This window comes from Cinclus cinclus, chromosome 10 (assembly GCF_963662255.1).
Source record: "Cinclus cinclus chromosome 10, bCinCin1.1, whole genome shotgun sequence".
In the NCBI taxonomy this organism is placed as follows: Eukaryota; Metazoa; Chordata; class Aves; order Passeriformes; family Cinclidae; genus Cinclus; species Cinclus cinclus.
Window position 1 is genome coordinate 21,552,539 of NC_085055.1, and position 18,091 is coordinate 21,570,629.

General features: G+C 52.7%; 2 protein-coding genes across 3 annotated transcripts; one reads left to right on the forward strand and one right to left on the reverse strand.

The window, feature by feature from the left end:
• The first annotated feature begins 152 nt into the window (after positions 1–152).
• CEP19 (centrosomal protein 19) lies at positions 153–2,408 on the forward strand. 2 transcript variants are annotated; one of them, XM_062499117.1, is made up of 3 exons: positions 153–253; positions 1,292–1,461; positions 1,745–2,408. In XM_062499117.1, exons 1-3 carry the CDS (start codon positions 153–155, stop codon positions 2,104–2,106), a joined length of 633 nt encoding a protein of 210 aa, XP_062355101.1. In that variant the 3' UTR covers positions 2,107–2,408. The 2 variants fall into 2 exon arrangements, with proteins under 2 accessions (XP_062355101.1, XP_062355102.1); XM_062499118.1 differs by having other exon boundaries at positions 194–234; positions 1,288–1,461.
• Positions 2,409–5,295: 2,887 nt separating this feature from the next.
• NRROS (negative regulator of reactive oxygen species) lies at positions 5,296–8,492 on the reverse strand. The gene is made up of 2 exons (XM_062499119.1): positions 8,343–8,492; positions 5,296–8,108 (listed from the first exon to the last, which is right to left on the reverse strand). The coding sequence occupies exons 1-2, from the start codon at positions 8,448–8,450 to the stop codon at positions 6,150–6,152; spliced, it is 2,067 nt and encodes a 688-aa protein (XP_062355103.1). The 5' UTR covers positions 8,451–8,492; the 3' UTR covers positions 5,296–6,149.
• Positions 8,493–18,091: the final 9,599 nt, after the last annotated feature.

Here is an 18,091-nt window from a genome sequence, read left to right on the forward strand (position 1 = left end):
CGCGGGCTGCCCGATGCGCCGCCTGACCGCACGAGGCCCGCCCGCCCATTGCTCCGCAGCGCCTTGTCCTGCAGGCGTTAGTGAGGGCAGCCCTAAGGGGGCCTTTGGCCTAGGGGGCCTTTACCCCTGGGGCTCGGCGGCGCCGGGCAACCATGGCAACCACCCAGGGAGGCGGGGCCGGTCCGGGGGAGGAGCAGGAGGAGGAAGAAGAAGTGGCTTTCTGTGCCGCCCGAGGTGAGGGGGTAGGCAGAGAGTGTAAAGGAGGCTGGGAGCTGCTGGAGCGGGTCTAGGGGAAGTTGCGGAGATGCTGAAGGGCCTGGAACATCTCCGTGCCCAGGAAAGGCTGAGGGAGCTGGGGCTGTTCAGCCTCGAGACAAGCCCCAGCTGAGAGGGGCACTCAGTCCTGGGTGTCCCTGTCTGTCCTTGGGTGTCCCTTTCTGTCCCTGTCTGCAGGGAGGGCTCCGAGCAGGACCCAGCAATGGCACCAGAGCAATGGGCAGGGACTGAGCCCAGGAAGTTCCACCTGGACATGAGGCAGAACTTTCCTGAGCAGATCCCAGAGAGGCTGTGGAGCCTCCCTCCCTGGGAGTATTCCAGAGCTGTCTGGACACAGTCTGTGCCATGGGCTCTGGGATGGCCCTGCTGGGGCAGATGGACCCGGCCTAGCCCCGCTGCCCTTCGTGCTCAGAGTTCGGGCCTCGGCCGCGCCCCCGAGCCCCTCGTGCGGCAGAAAAGCGGCTCTGACCCTCTGCCATGGGCGGGGACACCTTCCACTACACCACGTTCCTCCAAATCCCCTCTAACCTGGCATTGGAATTTTTCACTCTTAAGGACATTACTGTGTGTTTGAATTCTTTCCTATGTGATTTTTTACAAAGGAGGAAGTGTTTCCAATTCTGCCTCAAAATAGCTTTTTCAACATTAATGTGATTTTGCTTGCTATGGAGAAATACATTGATTTTTTTTGGGGGGGGTAAAATAAGTTACTTTGCCTTACTGCAGTCTGTGGGGCAGTTGGAGATCACCTTCACGTATGACATATTTTCACTCGTTTAAAACCAAAATAAAAGCCACACCTGCACTCAGTGCTGTCCACTGACCTGGAAAACAGGATCTGCAGCAGATTTGGATTTCTAAGTCCCCTCTAATTTAATTTCATAATCAATTTCATTTTAAGGTCCGTTCTGACCCAAACCACTTTGGGATACTATGATTTTGCTGAACTCCTGACAAAAATACCAGCACTGAGAGGCTCCCCCACTTGTTTTCCTTTTCCCTGTTTTCCAGGGAGTGTTGCTGAGGGCTCTGATGGAGCTGTAGCCGGTGCCATGATGACTCTCAGTGCTCAGAAGTGCGGGATCTGCTTCCAGCCCCCATCCATCATCCTCATCTACAGAGACAACAGCCAGGACAAGACTCGCCAGCGCATCATGCCCGTCAGGAATTTCTCCAGGTTCTCAGGTAAGGGGCATTCATTCCTGCCTGGCCCCCTCCAGACACATGGAGAGGAACCCACTGGTAGCAGCTTTGTTGGTAGCCACTGAGTACTCTCCTAGCAGCTTGCAGGGAGGGCTGTGCTGGGGTAATGTTGTCTCTCCGAGGAGCCCAAGGCAACATCTCAACCTGAGCAGTGGCTCTGTGAGCCTGGAGGGTTTGGAGAGACCCCTGGGGAGGGTTTGGGAGGAGATGTCTCTGTAAGAAGAGGTTTATTGCAGCTGCAGGTGCCTGTGTTGGCTCTCCCCAGACTGCAGCAGGGCTGCTGAGCAGCTCAAGAACAACCCTCGGCACAAGGCCTACCTGGAAGGGGTCTCACTGCGCCAGCTCCAGAAGCTCTACAGTTTGCTGAGAGGTCATTTGGAAGGACAGAGCCTGGCTGAGAGCTTGGAAAAGTTTCAGCAGGAAGAGACCATTGACCCAGAGGAGGATATGAACAAACTGGATGACAAGGAACTGGCCAAAAGGAAGAGCATCATGGATGAGCTCTTCGAAAAGAACAGGAAGAAGAAGGATGACCCCGACTTCGTTTACAATGTTGAGGTAGAGTTCCCACTGGATGAGCAGCTGGAGTCCTGTACTTGGGACATGGAGTCAGATGAAGAAATCTGATTCCAGACAAAGATAGGCAGCTCAGAGACAAATCTCAGCAGCCCGGCAAGGTAGAACAATGTCATCATACATGTTCTGCCCCCCGTTGGCTCAGGAGAACCCAAGGCATCACAGCAATCCCAGGCTTAAGTGAGCTTTGTTTAAGAAGCCAGGCTTGATTAAATGGAGACTAGGCAGCTGAAATTGTTGGCTGGTTTCAGTCTTTTCCTACATACAATAATTTTAAATTATTTAGTCTTTGAATTTTTTACATTTCAGTCAGCTTTGTCTGAAAATGATGCATTAAATATTCATGTCCTGAAGACACTGTTAAAGCTGTACTGTACAAATAGGGTGATTATTATTGCCTGCTGGGAGGTTAAATATGTATCAGTCATTCTGTATAAACCAACTCTGCATTGAGAATATTACTCTCACACTTCTAGCAATGCTGAAATCTCCAGTTTTAGCTTACACAAAAATGAATCCTTACATGTAAGAGAAGGAATATCTTGAAAATGAATTTGTCTTGAAAGTACATTTGAAAACAGTGAGCAATGGGATGGTTGGGGAATGTGCTTAAAGGATCCAAAAAACAGAGTGGTAGGTCAAAGGCTGGGGCGGGTTCTAGAGTGAGACAAACTCATCCCACTGAAGGTTTTAATCCAGCTGTCTACCTTGGCTGGTCTCTACTAGATTAGTCCTGCTCTAGTTTAAGAACTGGAGGACTAAGATTAGGATTATTTGGGAAAATTTACAGCTTCAAAAGCTTCCTGGATTTTGGCTTTTTGAACCCAGGCAGCTGTGAGGGCTGTGGTGAGATGGGTCTTCATCCTAAACTGAGGGACCTCAACAAACTCCTGCCTGACACAACTAAGAGGAGTGGCTGGAGGAGCAGCTGGAAGAGCTCTTCTACACCACAAAACAAGAGTCATTGCTGTGAAAAACATGGAACGAGTGTCAGTTAAACCACAATGCTTTGCCTTCACTAGAGAGTATGAGGGAGCTCACGCTTGGCCAACGGGGTCTTCAGTCAGGAGAGAAATGAAAGCTGAAGCCTCCCTTGCCAAAATTTAAAAAAAAAATGTAAAGGCTGACTCAGCTCTCCCAGGACCAGAAAGGGCATGCAGGAGTCTGGCACAGGCCTTGCTTCAACAATTGCAACATAACACAGAAAGATCCCCCACTTGGGAGGGAGAGGGCCTCTGGGAACCTCTCCTCCACTCCCAGCCTGCCCCCAGCTTCATCCTGGCTGGGCTCAGAGGATGTGGCCTGTGCCCAGCCCCAGGCATGGCCTCCTCTCCAGTGAGGGCTGCATGAGGCCAAACAAGTGCCTGGATCATGAGGTTCCTGCTGGCCCATTCCTCCAGCCCATCCCAGAAGAGCATGAAGCCCTACTTGTCTTCCTGGTTTGGGATCCTCTGTGAACTTGACAGGAAGGCACTTCACAGCCAGCTTTAGATCATGCATATAGACATGAAATGAGACAGATCCTAAAACTGTCCCCTCAGCAGCCTCCTGATAGAGCACATCCTACAAACCACACTCCCACTTCACTCCCACTGATCCTGACCTGCCTGGCTGCCACCCATTCAGACCGTGACATCTGCACTTGTATGAAGAACATTGTGAGACACAGTGTCCAGAGCCTTGCTGAGGCAGACAGAATCCACCACTCTCCCCTTGCCTACAGATCCATCCATTCCATCCTGAGGAAAGCAGGTTGGGCAGGCATAACTTAGCCTCAGCAGTCCATGCTGACATCTTCCAGCCACCCTCTTTTTCTAGGATTGTGCTCTAAACAAAGAACATTGATTCCATCATTTTCCCAACATGAAGGTGACTGCCTTGTTGCTCTCTGGGATGGCCTTTTGGCTATTACTGAAGTTGAGTGGGACCCTTGGGTTCTCCAGTCACCCAGGACCTTCTCTGATCACCATGGCCTTGCAAAGACAGTGAGAGCAGCTTTGTAAGGACACCCCCCAGAAAGTGGAATCTCCTCTTGCTGCCCCAACATCCCATTCACATCACAGCTCCAGGTGAGCCACAGCTTTCCAGACACCATGATGGGGGAATATTGAGTATCCCCATCAGCTCCATACAATTAAGAACCCCACCCATGTTTATCCGTGTCCTGGGCAGTGCGAGGTGCCTGGGTTCCTCCCTATGTGTTCTCCATGGCTGCACCCCACACCCCACGCTGGATAGAGCAGCAGCATTGGCTGTGGAGGTGGGGAAGAACACACATTCCCCCTCCAAGCCCAGCGCCAGGGAGAGGGGAGCTTGCAGGGGCACCCACTCACCCTGCCAGCAGGGAGATGCCGGAATGCAGCTGGGGGACACAGCAGGGATGTATTTATAGGTCACTGCTGTCCCCCTGGGTGCAGCTTACGGGCAAAAGAAGAGTTGAAAGAGGCTGAGGGATTCCCCAGTTGGGGCTTGCTTTGGTTTTGGCTATTTCAGTCTAAAACTGGGGCAGAAAGCAGTCATTTCCGAGCCAGATCTGACAGCTGAGTTTCCAGAGCCTTTACTGCACTCAGCCCCAGTGGAGCTGCTGGCTGGTCTAGCAGGATCTGACCGTCCATTTTCCAGCCTTGCACAGCCACCAGCTGCACCAGGCTCCCCCAAGACCCCAGTCCCACACCTGTGTCTGGGAGTGGCTCCCCCTGCCTGCACTATCCCAGCATCCTCCCAGCCTGTCACCAGCCTCGGGCATCTCCCTCCATCACCTCCCAGGACAGCTCCACGGGGCTTGAATCCCTGTCGCATCCCACATCACTGACTGAACCCGCCCACACCCAGACAAGGACAAACCCCCAGAACTCCCACTCCAATACTGCTGCACACTTCCCCATGTCCTGTTCCCTTTAAACGTTTCACTAGAAAAATCCCAACAGTGCCACAGGAATAAAGCTACTCCATTTCTCAGAAGGGTTTTTGAGTTAGTACAAACCACCATCACTTCTCCTTTCTCCTCAGTGACCCCCGAGGAACAGAGCAGCACTTCCCCAGGTAGTGCTTGCTGCTCTGGGAGAGCCAGTGTGCAGTGAGCAGAGCTGGGTGGAGGAAAGCCCCCAGCACTGCTGGAGCAACCGCCTGCGGGAGCAGGGCTTGCACAACAAGAAGGAAGGATTTCTCTTGTTTCCTTTGTATGTTTAATCCAGCAGTCACTGGAGAAATATAAATCCATGATAAAATATCACCGAGGGACATAATTTACTCTCCTGCTTTTCAATCAGTATTTCTCGTTGTTGCAACTTGGACTGTTTTTAATGGACTTTTCTAACCCACACAGTGACTTAGTGAAGAAACAACACCTCAAAATGTGTCTTTCAGCCCTGTTGACAACGCCTGCCTTTATCAGCACATGCACATGGTGCAGGGTTGCCTGTGAGATTGGCAGTGCTGGCAAGGCCAGTGTGGAAAGCTGTGGCTACAGAGACCCTTTTCCACCCTTTTTCACCCTTTTTGCCCTGGTGATGTTTGCTCCAGCCTGGGACACTGTGGAGGCTGGTTTCAGAACTGGAGGACATTTTGAACTGGCTACAGGTGGGAATAAATAAAAGGAACTGCAGGAAGTGGCAAGGGGGAAGCAGTGCTGCAGAAAACTGTCGCAGAATCCCAGAATGGTCTGGAAGGGACCTTAAAAACCCATCTGGTTAAAACCCCTGCCATGGGCAGGGACACCTTCCTTTAGATCAGGTTGCTCTGAGCCCACCACTCCAACCTGGCCTTGAACACTTCCACGGATGGAGCACCCACAGATTTTCTGGGCAACCTGTCCTTTCAGCCAAGGAATGTTTGATGTCCTGTCCGCTCAGCTCTCACCAACACCAGCTGAAGGTATCTGTTGAAGACACATTCCTTGAGGATTCCCAGTGCTCCTCCACCATACACGACCCTCACCCTTTGAGTACCATTAGGGCAGGAATGGCAGCTCTCCCAGCACCTCCTGTCCTGCATCCATCAGGTTTCTCTCCTGACCACCTCAGAGGGGTTATCACCTATACTCTCGACCACCTGCTATTATTGACTATTCCCGAGCCCTTCTTCTTCCTCAGCCATCAGTAAGAGCTGGACACTCCACACCGGTTTTTCACCATTTTCAGCAGCTTCTCCTTGAGCATGAGGAAGACAACAACGAAGGCCACCAGGAGCGTCAGGCAGGTGGGCAGAGCCAGCACCAGGTAGAGCAGCGCCATGTCGGCCGTCTGCCACCGGCAGCTCTGCAGGACGGGCTCGGGCAGCGCGCCGGGGCTCAGCACGCGGGAGCCGTGCCTGCAGGTCACCTCCCTCCCATCGGGGACACGCAGCCCCTCCACCTGCTGCAGGGCGTCCCACCAGCCTAGCGCGCAGCAGTTGTAGGGGTTTCGGCTGAGGTAGAGCTCCCGCAGGCTCCTCCCCAGTGGCACCTGTGCCAGGCCCAGCGGCAGCATGGGCAGGCAGTTGTCCCGCAGGTCCAGGCTGCGCAGCCTCAGCACGCCCAGCGAGCTGGGCAACTCAGCCAAGGAATTCCCGGAAAGGTCCAAGCGCACGAGGCTGCTCAGGGCAGAGAAGTCGGCGGCAGTGGAAGAGAGGCTGGTGTTCCTCAGAGACAGCACCTGCAGTGTCAGGACAAGGTCCTGCAGCCAACCCAGGTCCCCAGACAGCACCTGGCAATTGTCAGAGAGGTCCAGATGCATCAGCGATGTCCCCTGGAAGGGACGGCCGCCCATTCCCTGCAGACCACAGCCGGCCAAGGAGAGATGGGTCAAGGTCTCCACACCCCTGATGTCCACACAGGGGATATTCTCAGCCTCCCCTGGCTGGGGACAGAGGTGAACCCGGTTGCGGCTGAGGTCCAGGGTAGTGATCTTCCTGGTGTGGGTGAAAATCCCAAGAGGAAGAGCCTGCAGCCTGTTGGTGCTGAGGTTGAAGAGCTGCAGGTTGGGAAGGATATCCCCAACTCCCACCTTCACCCCCAGCTCCACCAGCTGGTTCTGGCTGAGGTCCAGCTCTGTCAGCATGGCCAAGGAGTCCTCCTCCGACAGGTGAAATGCCTCCAGGCAGTTCTGGTTGAGCTTCAGGTGGGTCAGGGAGGGCATCTGGGCCAGGAAATCATCTGGCAGGCCCCAGACCTGGTTCTGGCTCATGTCCAGGAGGCGCAGGGAGGAGAGGTTGCTGTGACAGAGCTCATCCCAGAGCCTGACCGTCGTGATGTTGGTGGAGTTGCCTTCAATGATCAGGAACTGCACGGTGACGTTGGCCAGGGAGGTGCCATTGGGGAGACGCTGGTAGAAGCTCATCCTGTTGTCCTGCAGCAGCAAGGAGTGCAGCTTGCTCTGCCGGGGCAGCACAGGGAAGAACAGGAGGCGGTTGTGGGACAGGTCTAGCACCTCCAACTCAAAGAGGTCATCACTTTCCAGGGCCAGAAACCACTCAATGGCATTGTTGCTGACATTGAGCACCCTGAGCTGGGTCATGCCAAAGCCCACCAGACACGGGAGATAGTTGTAAGCTATGTTGAGCCTCTGCAGCCTCTGCAGCCCTTCGAAAGCATTGTCAATCTCAAAGATGTAGTTCTTCTCCAGGTTCAGCTCCAGCAGCTGTGTCAGGTTTGTGAAGATGGATGAGTCCAACCTCATGATGATGTTCCTGGCCACAGACAGGGACTCCAAGGAAGAGAGGTTCGAGACTAAAACTGATACCATGTCCTCCCTGAGCTGGTTTCCAGCCAGATCCAGTGTCCTCAAGGCTGGCAGAGCAGATAGAGCAGCAGCTGTCAGCGAGTAGTTGGTGAAGAGCAGGTTGTCTGTCAAGGAGAGCACCTCCAGGCCTTGGCTACTGAGGAAAGCACCAGGCTCAATGAGCTCCAGCCGGTTCCTGGTCAAGCTGAGATGCCAGAGCTGGGGATACAGAAGCAGAGAGGCATTGCCCAGGACCTGGATAGTGTTGTCATCAAGAAACAGCTCCTCCGTATCGCCTCGAGGGTTTCCTGGGATGGAACTCAGCCATCTCCCAGTGCAGTCCATGATGCTCTGCACCTGAAACAAGAGGAGAATATGTAACACCACCGTGGGAGGCAGGAGATGGACAGGGAGACATCTGGGGAGCAGGGTAAGGGGGGAGGTGGCAGCTCTTTGCTTATAAACTTGGCACACCAGTCCACTCCAAGCCAGTAGATGGGATGGAGAAGGTCTGGAGATGTTGAGATGCCTGGGCTTTGCCAGGCAGGACCAAGCACTCAGAGGGGTGAGGGTTCACCAGAGAGGACTTACAAGCTCACAGCCCCCAGGAGATGGTGCCCAGGCTGCTTCCATCCCGCTTCCCCATCCCACTGCCAGGAGGAGAAGCAGCAAGGAGAGACCGGGGAGCAGAGCCTCCATCTCAGTGGTGGCACTCCTGTGGAGAGGGAGGCAGAAGTGAGAAGGTCAGAAGCTGCAAACTGTTCACCCCAAAAGGCCAAAGTGACCTGGACCACCATAAGCTGTCCATGGAAGAAGGGGCATAGAGCCTTGGCACTGAGCCCACCCACCCCAGCAGAAGCCCTCGTGGGGCTGCCCCAGTTTGAGCCTGGAAGGCAAGGGAAGAGCAGGGGTGGGGGTGGCAGTGCACAGGGGGAAGGCACCTTCAGCTGCACAGCTGCTGTGAAGGCCATTGAGCTGCATCCTTTGAGCAGGGTGTCCCCCCAGCATGGCTCATGCGCCCCATCTTGGCACCAAACACTCCCTTGGGGGACACCCAACTCATCCCCCACCACGTCCCCACAGTGCCCATCCCTGCTGGGCACCCTTCCAGGGAAGCAGAGGCTCTCCAGAAGAAGCTGCCCCATTACTGACCTGGTGGGACCGGAGCTGACGGCATTTGCATCTGGGGAAAAGCTGAAACTCAGGCAAATGAGCAGCAAGGGCTCAGCAAGTGTTTCACACACAGCACTTTCACAGCTGCCACTGCATGAAGGAGAAACAGGGTTATTTTGGGCAGCACAGAGGGAGCAGGGCATGTACCGGGCTGTCTCCTTCCTTGGGACAGCCAAAGTGTTGAGCTTGTGCCTTATCAAAGCAGGGTTTTTTACTGTGGGGGAGATGGAGGGGTAGTCCCCTTTCCCCAGGCTGCGACTGACACACAGCCCCTTGAGCCCTCTCAAGTCCTTGGAGTCCAGCAGCGACTCATACCCAACCCAGGCACGGTGGCAAGAAAGACACCCTGCCCTCCTGGACCTTGATCCTTGCTGCGCCCAAAGAACACCAGTTTTGGTTCTGGCTCCCGAGCCCCTCTGCAGAAACTCCAACTTTCCTTCACCCAGCTCAGCCTTTCTTGGCTTCTTCCACCACCAGAAGCACCTCTACCCTCCCAGTGCTCCCTGGAGCTGCCGGGATGGCACCTGCCCGGCCAGGAGAGGAGGCAGCCAACCCCAGCAGGAAACCCTTGCCCGCAGCCCTACACCAGAGCCCACATCCAAGAGCTCTGGGAGCTCCTGGGGCACTCCCCACGCTTCACGCCAGCCCCAGCATGGGCCCACACAACCACAGCTCTTCAAGCATGGACATGAGTGACATACAGCCACCACAGATGCCCAGATTGGCACAGGGAACCCCCGTGGTGTTTCCCCCCAGCACAGGTATCGGGGGCAGTTACTCACCGCATGGAACAGAGCGTGGGTTTCCGCACCGTCCATCCTGCTGCGCTCAGGGGGGTCCTGGGGCCAGGGGTAGGGGTGACCCGTGGGGTCCGTGTGTCACCCAGCGGGTCCGTGTGTCACCCAGTGGGTCCGTGTGCCACCCGCCCCGGGTGCTCGCCGAGCACCAATATAGCCTTTGCGGAAGGAGCCGACGGAAACTGCAGTCACATGGAGGCAGCGAGCGCGGCCCAGCTCCGCTCACTGATCTCAGCACTCCCAGCCCGGGTCATGCACTCACACACGGCTCCCCAGCAAGGAGGAACCACAGGGCCCAGGCAGGCAGCGAGGAGTACAGGGGGTCACGCAGCTCCTGGGGACGAGCCGTGCGTGGCAGCTCCTCTACACGGCAGCAGAACCCCTGCTCGGGGTTTCAGGACACAGAGATGGTGACTGGGGATGGTTCTGCCCGGCACAGCCATGCCACCGCTCCTGCAGGATGGAGAAATGCCACTCCTGCATGGCACCTATTCCCATCGTGTTCCTCCAGACCCCTCTTACCTCCAGCACTCAGCTCGGGTTTGGCAGGAGCCAAGGCATGCCTCTCGTGGGGGAAGAAGGTGCTGTTATTTATTTCCTGTTGCATCCCAGGCCAAGGCTGGACATGTCCCAGGAGTTGAGTCCTCAGTAACTTTGGGATGCCAGTGCCTGTCCCTCACACTGAGTGAGATTCAGGATGCTCCTATCCCCCTGCTCCCAGACCTTTGGCTGTCCTGGGGCTGCTTGAGATTTCAGCAAACCCAGCCCCCAGGGCACAACTCAGAACCACCCACATACAGGGACCTCCTGAGTGTCGCTCTCCATCTCCCCACCCCACATCTCCCCCTTCCCAGGGTCCTCACACATCTCCAAGTCCCCAGCAAATCCAGCCTCTGAGGAGGAAATCTTTGCCGAGATCTACCTAGCAGGGAAAGGAAAATTACAGAGAAAGGATCCAGCCCTGCAGCAGGACCCTGTCTGGGATCGGCACGGAGGTCCATGCTCCACATTCCACGTGTTCCATGGTGCCAATGGGACATTTGCAGAGTCAGGAGATGAACTGTGCCACTGCAGCACACCAAGACCCCCTACACAGGACATCCCAGCCAGGGTTCCCCCTCTCTGTCAGACCGCATAGCCCCAAACTCCTGAAACCAGCAAAAATGACCAGGGAGATAATTTTCTTGCCTTCCCCCTAAATTTTATCACTTCTCTGGGAGGAGGTTGTCCCATGTCACTCACAAAAAAGCCCGGTGGTTTCATTTCCTCCATTTTCAAGGAAGTTGGACATATAAAAATCAAGAAGGAGAAGAAAGAAGCCAACAGGAGTGGCAGAAGCTCACAGTAGGGCAAAATTCCCATGGCATTGCTCAAGGGCACACAAAAGGCTGAGATCAGCTGATGACCACAAACTCCTCATCCCAAACCCTGCCCACACTTTAACTCCTCACATGGTTCTTGGAGACACGGGAGCTGGCAGAGCTGTGAAATTTGGGCATCCTCAGCTGTGACTCCGCTCTCTGGATCGGGAGGCTCCCGGGACACCTTCTGATGAGATTCCTTTTTGTGGTGCCACCATCAAGGTGATGCCTTGGGGGTTAAACCAGCTTTGTCCTGCAGCCCAGCAGGAACTGGGAGAGGAAACAACCTGCTTCATTCCCTGCTTTGCCCCCAGCCCATCCCCAAAGCCAGGGCAGTGTAACCAGCCCCTCCCCAGCAGCACCATGGGCTGGCAGAGGCCCTGCAGGGCCCATCCAGGTTTCCCCCACCCCATTGTGCCTGGAAGGCAGCCCCATTCCAGGGCTGACCCCACAGCTCCATGCTGGGGTATTGGCAGCAGTGCTGCTGCACTTCACACTTTCCCCACATCCTGCAGCTGGGTGGTTCTGAAAAAGACCTGAAGCTGCTGCTTCTGCTTAGTCCCCTCCTTTTGCACCCCTCACAGCCCCACCCAGTCCTCTCTTGATGTGCTCTTTGAAAGGGGGTAATTTATTTTTTTATATCAGCACAGGGAAGGGACAGGGATTGAGGTGCCAGGAGCTGCTCCTCCGATCAGCTCTTCAGGAAGCTCCAATGCAGCTCACTGGCACAGGCGGGTTAAACCGAAGGAGATTCATTCAGCTGCTTGGAGCCATGTCCAAACGTGCAGCTGCAATTCCTGCAGCTGTAGGAGAGGAGTGGGAATCCCCTTATGGTTTTACACCCAGTGAGCCTCTTCCGTTCCTCCCACCTCCTCCTCCTCCTCCAAACAATCATTTTCCCTTAACAGCCTTCAAATTGTCAAACACAACCCAAGAGCAAAGTTGTGATAAGAGGGCAGGCTCCCAGTTACTCCTGGAATGCACCCAGCACAGGACCTTTGGGAAAGGGGAAACTGCACAGGAAACAGCAACCCCATCACTGAACATGTGTTTTCCTGCAGGGGATTTGATTTATTCTCAAGTGGAAGCACCAGAAGGGTCACTCATGGTTCACACAGCAGCAGGACCTGGTGAGTGGGGGAAAAGGAAAACGGAAATATTTCTCCATGGGCTTCCTTGACTCCCACTGGGATGGAGAACTGGCGAGAATTGAAAAATGGTTCTGCAAGGGATGATGATGCAAAGCATAATTAATTTAATTTACTTAATCACCTGCTCTGGATAAAACAAGGGAAGCCTGAGGTCTCCTGTATCTCAGAAGCTGCCAGCAGCAGTAGTTGCCTTTAATTTAAGAGGAGCTATGAAAACAATAAACAGAATTTGTTCCATGGGCAAAAGAGGAAAGCTAAAATGCACAGCTTGATGCTTGAAGTTTAAACTTGAGCTCTGGAGTTTCATGTGGCTAAATTTCCCAATGGGAATGCACCCAGTTTAACCCCATGGGGTAGCTAGGGATGTGTCCCATCCCAGGATGGTGCACTGCTGTACAGGAGTGTACACAGGAGTGCTGCAGCAGAGCTGGAGCTCTGCAGGAAGCACAGCTCCCCTCAGGGCAGTTCCTGCAGGGGAAACCTAGGGACAAAAATCAAGGATTTATAATCAGCCTCAAAATCATCTTTTCCCCCAAGCTGTGGCCAAACCATCTGTCTGCTGCTTTGCCTGCATCTAAGGAAAGGCATGTGCCAGCTCTTGCATCTGTCTGTAAAGCTCCAGGCTCTTCTTTTGCAGTGACTTGTGTGTCTGGGAGCCCCTGGAGCCCCAGCATCCTCCCCTGGGATGACTCCATTCCACACCTGCCATGGGCAGGGACACCTTCCTCTAGCCCAGGTTGCTCCAAGCCCTGTCCAGCCATGCCTGGAACATTTCCAGGGATCCAGGAGAAGCCACAGCTTCTCTGGGCACCCTGTGCCAGGGCCTCACCTCCCTCACAGCCAAGAATGTCTTCAATATATTTCCACCTGTCAGGAATCTCCTAGCTTATGCCAGGTTTTCTGATGGAAAGCAGGGTTCAAAGAAGACTTCTTTGAAGCCAGGATTAGTTCTGGGTTGTTTTGAGCAGCGCCCTGGGCTTGCTCAACCACCCTTGCAGCATCGTGCTGGCTGCCAACACCAGAGGAGTTGCAGGAGATCAGGGAGGAGGGGGGAGGCAATAATCCCCCAGACTGACAACACCCAACAAGCCCACAGGGATCCAGGTGAATTGGGAAAACTATGCCTTTGGGCTTGGAGGAGATTTGATCGAGGATCTAAACACCAGTCAGGAGCCCCACAGCAACCCCTCAGTCCCCAAAGGGTGCCCATTTCCTCTGTGGGACTCAGAAGAAGGATTTAGTGGGAAGCAAACCCATGTTCCTGAGAGCACAGGGTGGGAAGGGAAGAAGGGAGCTGGTCAGTGGCTCGACCACAGCCCCTTCCCAGAGCCCATGCTGGGGTGAGGCCAGTTCCCTGCCCGCTGGCAGGTCCATCTGCGGTCACCGCTCTTCCTGCTCCGCTGTAAATGAGGAGGAAGCGGCTGGAGAGGGAAAGCTGCAGAAGGGATCTCATTTCCCCCCTGCTCCCACCCTGTGGCCAGGCTCCAGCACTGCTCACAGCCATTCCCAATCTGGGGTTTGAGGGTTCCTCAGGATCCGCCACCACGAAGCTGAGGTGAACCTTCTCCCAGGAGAGCATCTTGGTGTCCAGATGCACAGCGTGCAGCAGGATGCATTGGATGCCGAAGCAGCAAAACCTTGTACTTCTGAGCAACTGGAAGCCAAGTGTATCCACTCCCTTATGATCCCAGACAGTCCCGATGCTCCAGGGAATGGCATCTGCAGGAGAAGCCAGTGCCCAATGTCAGAAAATACCTTTGATCTTTTCCCAAGAGTGGCTGTGGCTGCCCCATCCCTGGAAGTGTTCCAGGCCAGGTTGGACAGGGCTTGGAGAAACCTGGGACAGTGGAAGGTGTCCCTGTCCATGGCAGGGTGTGGGACTGGATGGGCTTTAATGTCCCTTCCAACTCAAACCATCCTGGGATTACTCCTAGATCTCCTCAAGGACTGGAAAGCCCCACAACCAGGTTGCTTTCATTAGGTTTGGGCTTTGATTGCTGTTAGACCCGAAGGAGCTGCCCGAGCTTTCTCCTCAGGATTGCCAAACGTGTGGATAAACTGACCTTTGTTGTACTGTACAATAAAATAAACCACTGAAAGCAATAACACCCCGGCCCAGCTACTCCAGCACATTAACCAAAGTTTGTTATCATAGAATCATGGAAAAGTTTGGGTGGGAAGGCACATTAAAGGCCATCCCCATGCCATGGGCAGGGACACCTTCCACTATCCCAGGTTGCTCTAAGCCCTGTCCAACCTGGCCTGGAACAATTCCAGGGATGGGACAACCACAGCTTCTCTGGGGCATCCTGTGTCAGGAGGGAAGAATTTCTTTCTAATATCAAATCTAAATCTCTTATCTGTCAGTTTTTAGCCTAAAACTCTCAAGGCTGGAGGCTGTAAGTCACCAGAAGGAGAAGGTTTGGACAAGTCACTGCTAGGACATCATTCTGGAATGCAAATTGTGACCAAATAAAAAAAAATACTCCCATCTGCAGCCCCACAAACTCCCTCCCTGCTGCAGTTCTGCTTCAGAGAAGTGAGTAATTCAGTCACAAACAGTAAAGGGAAGTGAAACACTCTCAACTCCTTGCAGAGCTCAGCGTATCTCACCCATCTTCCTCTCTGGCCAGAAGGCCAACATCCCTGTGCCACAGCCTGGTCTGGCAGGCAGATCTTCTGGAAGTAAATGCATGCTACAGAATCTTCTTTTCCCGGGTTTTCAGCCATGGGGTGCAGCATCCCTGCTTTCTAGCATGCTCCTTGAGGGACAAGGGACAAAAGCTGTCTGTGGGTTTTGAGGTTTGGAATTGGAGCACACTCTTGTACTTAGGACATATCCCGTGGTCTGGGGTAAGAAAACAGGAGAACTGCCAGGTACATTTCTGTGGGTTTTTAAAGAAAACTCCACCACATGACACCACTTCAACACAGGTGACATCATTGCTGTATCCAAAATGCCATCCCTGCAGCCATACCTGAGAGAGGCTGAAAGCAGTTCCACCTCTTTATCTGGGACCTGAATCAGCACAGGAGTGCAGGAGGGGGGAGGTTCAGCCAGACACACGGATCAATACTCAGACCTCCTCTCCTGCTCTCCACGTTCCTGCCGGGAAGAGCAGCTCACGCTGACAGTAGAGTCACATCCCAGAGCTACACAGCACTGTGGGGTGAGGTGGGCATGTAAAACCACCTGGTTTCCATCCTGCACGCTCTCCTGAGTCCCACTGATGTTCCAACTCTGATCCAGTTCTGCTCATGTCAATTATTTACCCAGGAAGAGATAAAATCTTACGCTGAAGCTGAGATAAAATCTTTTAGCTGCTTCCAAAGCAAGATCCCACCCTCCAGCTCTGCTCTTGCACAAGACCCTGCAGAAGGGGTCAGGTGCCTAATGTCAGATGGGACGTGGTGTGAGGAAAGTGGCCTCTGTCACCTGAGCACAGAAAAAAAATCAAACAAAAAGCCATCAAAGAGACCCAAAAGGTGATTTGGAACTGGCAAAGGCTGTGGAACCTGGTCTAGTGGAAGGTATCCCTGCCCATTACACGGGGTGGAACTGGGTGAGTCCTTTCCAGACCAAACCAATCTGGGATTCCATGAAAAATGTTGACCCCTGCAGTATTTGAATTCAATAAGAAACCATTTTGGCCAACGTCCATTTCCCTACTAGCAGGCTTGTCCAGCACTTTATAAAGCCACATATTGGAACTGGCAGAGTTTACTCTCTTAGATTGCTATTTAGAAGTGATGGGATATGGCTGAGTTCTCCTAAGCAAGGGAAGCTCCAGGTTAAAAAGACAAAATAAATCAAGCACACATGAAACAACTGCAAGTAGCTCACACCACACCTGCCAGTGCAGGCAAGAAGGGAAAATCCATTCAATTCCTGACTTGGTAAAATTGCAGAATGAACAACACTTGTAACATACAATGAGCTTGAGTTCAAAATCCCCTTTCAGTTACTCTTTTTGTTGTTTTTTTTTCAATTGCAATGGATTTTTTTTTAAATAACCCTTTGCTGATATCACTATTTCCTCATCATAAATGCAAGTCTTGGAAAAAAATGGACCTTGAACAGCAACTCTGACATTTTGCTTGAGCCTCTCAAATCCCTTCCAATCCTTTAAGGTGATCTTGGAGCTTTGGCTCAGTTGGGTGTCACTAAAAATTATTTTCTGAAATGCAAATATTTGCTCAGCCTATTTCAGGATGCAGGGCTCAAATGAAGGAGTGAACTTTAAAAAAATCTATGTCCACCATCCACTTCTGTTGAGGGTTTTTAGTTTGGTCTGGTTTTTGAAAAGAACAGGAAGTAATTGTTAAGGGAGTAGGTTTCACGTTAAAACATTTATTTGTACTCAGCACTTGTTTGAGCACAAGCCAAGGCTCCCAGAGCTTTGTTCTCTCATGGGGAAATGGGAGAGTTCCTTTGGTAGCCACACAGCATCATCCAGCAGCAGGAAACAAAAAACTGCTTAAGGGATGAATTAGCAGGTCCAGCAGCACTGCAGGAAAAGCTTTCTGCGTTCATTCACTGCTTCGTTTATTTTTTCTTTCAATCATACTGTAGCACAAGGTGGGCTGCTGTCACAGAGTCAAGCATGGCCACTGCCACCCCTTGAAAACCTGCTTTTTAAGTCTAGAAAGGATCTTAGTGCACTTTCCATAAATGCTGTTTGCTGTCTGCAGATTTCACAGCAAGTAAGTGAAAAAAATTCACTTACACACCTAAGAGCTATTTGTGTCATGTAAAAACTGAAATATTCACATGGAAACACATAGCTTAAGGAATGACTGAGGGCTGCTCACCTTTCAAATACTTTAAGAAAACCAGTTTTGTATGATCAGACTATGATCAGGCCCAGTGTTATTTTAAAACATCGCTGCTGTCATCAACCCAGCAAAAATGGAAGAGGAAAAAAAAAATAGAGGCAGCCATCTGGAAACACACCCAGTGTGCTCAGGAAATTTAGAAATGTAGATCAGAGATAAGCAGGGAGAGAAGTTGGATTTCTCGCTGTCACATTCCGAGGCAGGCAGGGAAGAGCACAGCCACAGCACCGGGGCCATCTGCTCCTGCCTGCCTTTGTCACCTGAAATGTGGCCAGGAGGAAAGGACTGAGGAGACTCTGCCAGGGCAAGGTGCACATGGGGCTCCCCAAAAAAGACATTCACTGCAGCCTTTCAGCTGGGATAAAAAGCATTTTCCAGAGTTTCCCACCCCATCTGGATTTGTGAGTTTGTCAGCAGCACTGGAGGAGTCACACGAACTGGGGCCAGCACAAGGCCAAGAACATCCTCTGCCCCCAAAGCAGTGACCACATCGGGCTCCTCACCTCCTCACAGATATGACATGGACAGAGGACTGAGTGTTCAGCTCCCAACACATTTCACAGCACACTCAAACCACAAGGAATTCCGAGTTTTATTAAAATGTCAAATAAAATGCTCACTTATACCAGAATCCTGTAAGGTTCTGAAGCCAGGACCTGTTAATCTGACTGATTTCTATTATGGGAGCTGTGAACACTTGATGTTCCCCCTGAACAAAGCACTTAAATCCTGTCAGGGCCGGAAAAATACCCCAAACAACTGCTCAGCTGACCCTGAGGTACCTCAAGCTAAAAAAACCAAGTTTGCCTTCATGGTGAGCCAGCACCAAACCTCTCTGCTCCTGAAGGAGGTGTCAGCCAAGATTTACTGCTTAAAAGCAAACTCTTGCTGCAGAGAGTTTGTAAAGTGCCTCAGAGCTCAAAACCACAATACTTCTTCCTAAAAGCACTGTGAAATATTGAACTTCTGTGGGGAAAGCTAAGGAAACAGCAGGAAGCTGAGGGGGAAGGAGACCCCTCGGT

What these genes read in the sequence shown, in the direction of transcription:
- NRROS (XM_062499119.1), bottom strand. Translation starts at nt 8,450, where the DNA reads ATGGAGGCTCTGCTCCCCGGTCTCTCCTTGCTGCTTCTCCTCCTGGCA. An exon ending in CTCCTGGGGGCTGTGAGCTT is followed by an intron (nt 8,109 to 8,342) that starts GTAAGTCCTCTC and finishes CTCTTGTTTCAG; the next exon opens with GTGCAGAGCATCATGGACTG.
- CEP19 (XM_062499117.1), top strand. Translation starts at nt 153, where the DNA reads ATGGCAACCACCCAGGGAGGCGGGGCCGGTCCGGGGGAGGAGCAGGAG. An exon ending in GGTGAGGGGGTAGGCAGAGA is followed by an intron (nt 254 to 1,291) that starts GTGTAAAGGAGG and finishes TTTTCCAGGGAG; the next exon opens with TGTTGCTGAGGGCTCTGATG. An exon ending in GAATTTCTCCAGGTTCTCAG is followed by an intron (nt 1,462 to 1,744) that starts GTAAGGGGCATT and finishes GGCTCTCCCCAG; the next exon opens with ACTGCAGCAGGGCTGCTGAG.